Genomic DNA, 7,500 nt, shown 5'->3' with positions numbered 1-7,500 from the left:
CTGAAAACACAGACAGACAAGTATACATGCAGCCTATAAGCACCATGTATGCTCAGAAACAGTACTATTAGCCTAGGAACACCGCACATTCAGAAGGAATGATGTTAAGGGGAAAGTGATGTTGAATATTAAATACAAGATTAAGGTTTTAATCAAATGAACTATAGCTTAACATCTAAAGCGGATTTGAATTCATTGTGGATATTTTCTGAGAGGCTAGAAGTGTTTATCAGAAAGAAAGAAGACAAATACTAGTAATAATACAATATAATATCATACAGTTCAAAACAAAAAGATTTATACCCGATCTATGCTGATCCATTTAACTTTAAACAGGCACAAGCTCGATTAAAACCTTGTTATGATAAGCGTAAATGTCTACAGAGCAGTGGATAGACAGTGGGAGTGTCCATTTAACCCATTTTAGCCTGGAGCTACATATACGCTGCATTCAGAGATTTGAGATTTTTTAATTAAAAATGTGGCTACAGTATATTTTAGAGCTGAATGAACACATTCGAATGCAAAATTAGGGTCCTAGCTTTTAAATGCAAGTTATTTTATGTTTTTATGTGATGAGCTGAGATATTTTAGCCTAGCGCAGCCAGACCCGTACAGCAAAAAGCTGTACCAGGGTCTAGGAGGGCTGGGCAGCAGTGTGGGCGGGATAAACGGTTGCTTCAGCACTCAACGTCACGCAATTGGATGGCAAACAACCAATCCCCACACACTTCTGTGTAACGTCACAGCTGTCTTTCACAACCTACACGCGACACCACGCCCCTTTGTAGGTGAAGCGGCAACTTCGAGCCGTCGTAGCAGTGAATTCGTGTGATGACCACAGCCACAAACAAGTTTCCTAATAAATCGTGTTTTCACTTATACAGTTCAAAAATGCATCGTTTTCAACCACATGGCCCTCCTTGATCAATCAGCGAAATGTCGAGCAATTTGGGGCTTGTTAAATGGTTATATTTATGATTGTTGTCAACATGGCATGTTCGGTGTTAGCTAGCTAGCTGTATACCCATAACTAATACATGGCTAGCCGCTAGCTCGGTAGACTAGGTGTCATTCCCATCTATTTAGTAAGCGACTTACAGACTTTCAAAGCTCCCAAATGTCTCGTTTTTAATGACATGGATCTTATTAGAATTTGGGGCAGGCATATAATACAAGGCTGGATACCTAGCTCTGCTATTGACGACAGGTTAGCTAGCCACTAGCGAGGGCCTCTTTGTAGGTGAAGCGGCAACTTCCAGCCGTCGTAGCAGTGAATTCGTGTGATGACCACAGCCACAAACAAGTTTCCTAATAAATCGTGTTTTCACTTATACAGTTCAAAAATGCATCGTTTTCAACCACATGGCCCTCCTTGATCAATCAGCGAAATATCGAGCAATTTGGGGCTTGTTAAATGGTTATATTTATGATTGTTGTTGTCAACATGGCATGTTCGGCGTTAGCTAGCTAGCTGTATACCCATAACTTTCCCTGATTGTCGCTCCCAACGCAGGACGCTCCCCGGTCAGCTCGCTCCCACTAGCCAGACTATCGATCCCACCGCCATATAACGGAGCTAGTTAACTTTTTGATGTTAGTTTTTTGTTTCTAACCCTAGTTTTGTGTTTCTGACCGTAACCCTAACCTAACCCTAACCTGGATACCTAGCTCTGTGTTGTTGACGACAGGTTAGCTAGCCACTAGCTTGGTAGACTCGGTGTCATTCCCATCTATTTAGTAAGCTACTCAAAGACTTCCAAAGCTCCCAAATGTCTCGTTTTTAATGGCATGTGTCTTATTAGAAATTGGGGCAGCAATTTCATTCTACACCTACAGTAGTGGTCTGATAATAGCGTGTGACTATCTGGTTCTGTAAAATGCTCAATAGCTTACCGAGCTAGTTTAAAACATCGAATGATCAAATGGTAATGTGTTGAGATCTATTTGTGTCCGATAAGTTCATGGTGTATTATTACATCAATCCATGTCAGCCACGAAATGTATTATCATCCAGGCTTTTTAAATTAAGTAAACACTTTCGTGCTGTAAGTAGCACGGACGGACACCATGCTTCTTCTTAGAAAGTTTCCTGTTTACTAGGTAGCCCGGCCCCCTCGCGATTTGATTGGCCCTGTCATCGGATAACTTTCAGCCTCGCAAAACGACCGGGGTCCGCTAGACTGCCCCCGGGAGCAAATTCAATTTGCGGTCGCTAGGGGCGTCTAGATTTCTAGGCTAGAGATATTTAGGTTTTGTCTAGGGAAATGGCACCCTTTCCCAAAAAGATCAAGCACATGGCTGTTTTTTTTTTGCGATATATTGAATAAAACTTTGACCATCAAGGGTGTCAAGCCTTAAGCAACAGGGAGGAATAGGAAGAACTGTTTTGACTTGTACGCCAGGGGTGTTATGTACAGGCACGTCCTGCTCCCCACATATTTGACCTTTAAAGGTACACTGTGCAGGAAATGGTCAAAAAAGGTACTGAAACTATGCTGCTCATTGAAACTGGGCTGCCTATTGCCAAATGTGATCTTTACATGAAAGTTTACTGAGTACTAAACACATATTTTCTAGTGTGGTCCAAGTACTGTAATTTTTGCATTTAAAAATGGCTATTTTTGGAAATTCAAAATGGCGGACCATGGAGAAGATCCCCCTTTTCATGTATGAAAATTGCAATCTTTCCAGTCATAATGAATACTTAGAATTTCATGGTGGTGGTAACTAACTAACTAACTAACTAAAGATCTCACACAGTGTCCCTTTAACCTTTTGGTCAGGTGACACCTGCAGTAGGGATGGGGCCAATATCAACATAATACAGTGATCATCACTGGGACATCGGAACATCAGCATTCATCCACATGGCTTCCGATAGCAATATAATTCAGAGATCGTATCGGAATTTCCCCAAAATGTACGATACTGACCTTAAGTCATGTTACAGGTAATTTGAAATCATTACAGTATTTGTTTTCAGGATGGAATTGCTACTTTTTTTACTTATTACTTTTTACTTGTTACTTCTTTCCTGTTCTTCTACTTAGGCCTACCTCAAGTTGACACACACGCATAGTACGTATGTGGTTTTGGTATCGGATCGGAGTGGCATTGGTATCGGCAGATATGAAAATGTAGGTATCAGGATCGGAGGTGAAAAAATGTGTATGGTGCATCCCCAACTTACAGTCCCCAGCATATATCCAAATTTAGGTATCTGGATCAGGATCGGAAGTGAAAAAATGTGTATGGTGCATCATGGTCCAACTTACAGTCCCCAGCACTCCTCGCTCCTGCGGCCCTTCTTGCTGCACACCTCCACCTGCAGGTAGTCCAGGCCGTCCAGCTGGTTGAAGTCAAACATCTCCCTCCACTGAGGATTAGACTTCACACACAGGTTCTAGAGAAGAGAGAGAGAGAGAGAGAGAGAGAGAGAGAGAGAGAGAGAGAGAGAGAGAGAGAGAGAGAGAGAGAGAGAGAGAGAGAGAGAGAGAGAGAGAGAGAGAGAGAGAGAGAATATAAATTGAAGGTCTCCCTCCACTGATGATTGCACTTCACTCATAAGGTTCTAGAGGAGAGGGGAGAGAGTGAAGGAATCAATGGATGAAAGCCTAAATGAATAACTGAATGAAATAGTACATGGGAAAGACTAAGGTGAGAAAGAGAGAGTGATAAACGTAAACGTGTCAGTGTATGAATGAGTGAGTGAATAGTATATGTCAATTAAAGCTCTCCCTCCACTGAGGGTTGGACTTTACACACAGGTAAACACACAGGTCTGTGTGTGTGTGTGTGTGTGTGTGTGTGTGTGTGTGTGTGTGTGTGTGTGTGTGTGTGTGTGTGTGTGTGTGTGTGTGTGTGTGTGTGTGTGTGTGTGTGTGTGTGTGTGTGTGTGTGTGTGTGTGTTAGCCTGACGCTGAAGTGATACGGATGCACGCGCGCGCACACACACACACACACACACACACACACACACACACACACACACACACACACACACACACACACACGCACACGCACACGCGCACACATGCACGGACACACACACACACGCACACACATTCTCTGTGGGGATTGCCAACATTGACAGGATCCAATTATAATTAGCTTTGTTCAACAAACAAACTAACAAGCACAAACACAAGCAGGGGGCTTACATATACAGTAGAAAACACAACAGCACAAGACAAGGCAGATGCCCGCTTAGCATGGGCCTAGAAGGATGGAGTTTGGGGTAGGGGTCTAGTATGGGTCTAGGATGGAGTTTGCGGTAGGGGTTAAGCATGGGTGTAGGAGGGTGGGGTTTGGGGTAGGGGTTTAGCCTGGGCCTCTAGGAGGGTGGGGTTTGGGGTAGGGATACAAACGATTAATCGATTAATCGACTTTAATCGATCAATGTGTTAATCGATTAAAAAAAACATTAATCGCAATTAATCGACAATTCAACCTACAAGAGACCCAGGTGAAATGGGCATGTGAAGAGTGTGTGAAGAGGGGTGTGAATAGTGGGAATATTTAAAACACCTTTGGATTAAAGAATTGAAATAGAACTAATTTAAATGTGTGTGGTATTTTATCAAAATTTTTTATAACATTTTTTAGATTTAGTTTTTTTCGAGAAACTTTGAGATTTCGGAGAAAAAACAGTGCTTAGCAATTAATCGTAAGTCGATCGATAAGGCTATCAACTAATGAATTAATCGATCATTTGCATACCTAGTTTTAGGGAAGGTTTAGCACGTACCTAGAAGGATAGGGTTGAGGGTAGGGGTATAGCATGGGCATAAGAGGGTGGCGATTGGGGTACAGCTTTAGCATGGCATACCCATAGGAGGGTGAGGTTTGGGGTAGGAGTTCAGGCATAAGATGATGGGGTATGGGGTAGGGGTTTGGCATGGTATACCCGTGGGAGGGTGAGATTTGGTGTAGGGAAAGTCATAGGCATACAAAGTTTAGTGTGGTAGTGGTGGGTGGTCTTTCATGGGATGGAGGTTAGGGTAGCTGTGCACCTACAGTGTAAGACACCTACAGGCACACACATTGCAGCTCCTATTCTTTGGAACAATCTGCCCGACCACATCCAGAATGCCCCTTCACTGGCCATGTTCAAGCAACACCTTAAGACACATCTCTTCCTGGAGGCTTATGGCTGCTAGTTCCACAAGCACATTCAGTTACATGCACTCACACACACGCTCACGCACTGACGCGCACACACACTCACACTTTCCTACACAATACCCTGTGAAGCGACCTTGAGTGTTTTGAAAGGCACTATATAAAATGTAAGTATTATTATTGTTATTATTATTATTATTATATATTACATACAAGCACGCACGCACTCACATGCACACACACGCACACACACACACACACACACGCACACACACACACACACACACACAAAAACAGGGCGAGTGTAACCACTCCATCCTCCATCCTTACCTTGCTCTTGTACTTCTGTTCCCCCAGCCTGAAGCGCACGTACACGTCTCCCTGGCTAGTCTCGGGCATCTCAAGGCCCTCCACCAGCACCACGGAGTACACCCCACTCCACACCTGGTTCTTCTTCATGTCCACACCACGATGCTGCTGCACTGGGGCCGGTACCTGACCCTGAGGAGGAGGAGGAGTAGGAAGAGGAGGAGGAGGAAGAAGAGAAAGAGGAGGAGGAGGAGGGAAATGAGGAAGATGAGGAGGAGGATGATGAAGAGGAGGAGGAGGAAGATGAGGAGGAGGAGGATGGGGAGAGGAGGAGGAGGAGGAGGGAGAGGAGGAGGAGGGAGAGAAGAGGAAGGAGAGGGGGAGGAGGAGGAGGAGGAGGATGAAGAGGAAGAGGAGGAGGAGGGAGAGAGGAGGAGGAGGAAGGAGAGGAGGATGGGGAGAGGAGGAAGATGTAGAAGAAGAGGATGTGGAGGCAGAGGAGGAGGAAGGAGAGGAGGAGGAGAAGGAGGAGGAGGAGGAGGCAGAGGAGGATGGGGAGAGGAGGAGGAGGAGGAGGAGGAGGAGGAGGAGGAGGAGGAGGAGAAGGAGGAGGAGGAGGCAGAGGAGGATGGGGAGAGAGGAGGAGGAGGAGGAGGAGGAGGAGGAGGAGGAGGGAGAGAGGAGGAAGGAGAGGGAGAGGAGGTGCAGCATAGTAAAGAGTCTGTACAGTAGATACCTACAAGTGGCTGCTGGTCCCTGTGGGGTGTCATGGGAAGATGAATACAGTATAAGTGGCCTTCAATGTCAGTGTAAACACACGAACACACCATTGACAGCACATATGCATTTGCAGTTTGGAAGGTGTTTTTGTATTACTATTCGGAAGAAGACTTGTATGCAGTATGTATTCAATGTGACTGTACATTCAAGTGCAGCTAGAAACTATTTGTGAGACCTTTCAATGTCATACAAGTGGGCAAAGCCAGAGGAAAACGAGGGCCTTCAATTTCTTGTCAATTCCTGAACAATATCATTTGACATGTCCTTCAATTGTACTACTGTATACGTATACAGGTACATGTCCTTTCAGAGGCGATTCAATGTAACTGTACGTACAGATTCAGATGCTTTTGTATCTAAGCCAATGTCAATGTACACACAAGTGCCTCTGGGTATCACCGTGACTGTACATTCAATTGCTGCTAGATAGGTTGCTATATATAAGATTGTCCAATGTCATGGGCAAAGTGAGAAGGAAAAGAGGGCCCTCAAATGTCACTATACAAATCCAGCAAGATGTAATTTAAGGGGTCCTTCAATGGTGCTGTTGTAAATGTATACAAGCTACATGTCCTTCACGTAAGAGGTGCTTCAATGTAACTGTACATACAGATACCATGTATTGCATTTAATCCATTTAAAAAAAAAAACGCCTGCTGAATGCCGGAGCCCTTTTTGGGAAAAAGGTACCGTCCGGCTATAAATCTCAGCTTCCGAAGCACATAAAAACATGAAATGAGTTGCAATTAAAAGCTAGGACCCTCGTCTTGTATCAGAACGCGTTCATTCAGCTTTTACATACCACATTTTTTTATAAAAAACAAAAAAGCCTGAATGCAGCGTCTATGTCGCTCCAGGCGCCTAGCTCAAGGTAGTGTATACACAGCATCCGGATTAAATGAGTTAAGAGATCCTTCCATTTTACTGTTCGTACAGGTGCAGATATACAAGACGTCCTTCAACGATACTGTACGTACAAGTAGAGGAAGTATGTAAGAGGAAAAAGACCACCTTCAATGCTCCTAAACATACAACTACAGCTCGAAAAAGCCATTTGTAAGGTGGCCTTCAGTGCTGCCACCCCACAGCTTCATAAGATGTGAGCAGTCCTTCACCATCACCGTGCATACAAGAGGGGAAGACGGGGAGCGGGGTATGGTAACACAACAGCTAGATGATACCATTGGAGGGGTCCTTCAGTTACTATAAAAAACACCTGTGGCCCGATATTGGTGTTTTGAAGAGGACCACGAGTGTGGCTACACATATAAAAAGAGCGGCATCACT

The 7,500-nt window shown here is 44.3% G+C and overlaps 1 protein-coding gene across 1 annotated transcript in view; it reads right to left on the bottom strand.

Moving 5' to 3' along the window:
* The window catches only part of mctp2a (multiple C2 domains, transmembrane 2a), a 101,589-nt gene that overhangs the window by 53,547 nt on the left and 40,542 nt on the right, over nt 1–7,500 (bottom strand). The window contains exons 11-12 of the mRNA XM_063197482.1: nt 5,455–5,625; nt 3,279–3,406 (exon numbers count right to left, since the gene is read on the bottom strand). Of these exons, the coding sequence (XP_063053552.1) occupies nt 3,279–3,406; nt 5,455–5,625 (299 nt within the window). The remainder of the gene's footprint in view (nt 1–3,278; nt 3,407–5,454; nt 5,626–7,500) is intronic.

Source organism: Engraulis encrasicolus, chromosome 4, assembly GCF_034702125.1.
Source record: "Engraulis encrasicolus isolate BLACKSEA-1 chromosome 4, IST_EnEncr_1.0, whole genome shotgun sequence".
NCBI classification, from domain to species: Eukaryota; Metazoa; Chordata; class Actinopteri; order Clupeiformes; family Engraulidae; genus Engraulis; species Engraulis encrasicolus.
The sequence above is the reverse complement of the archived record's forward strand: the minus strand, read 5'-3'. Positions and strand labels throughout refer to the sequence as shown.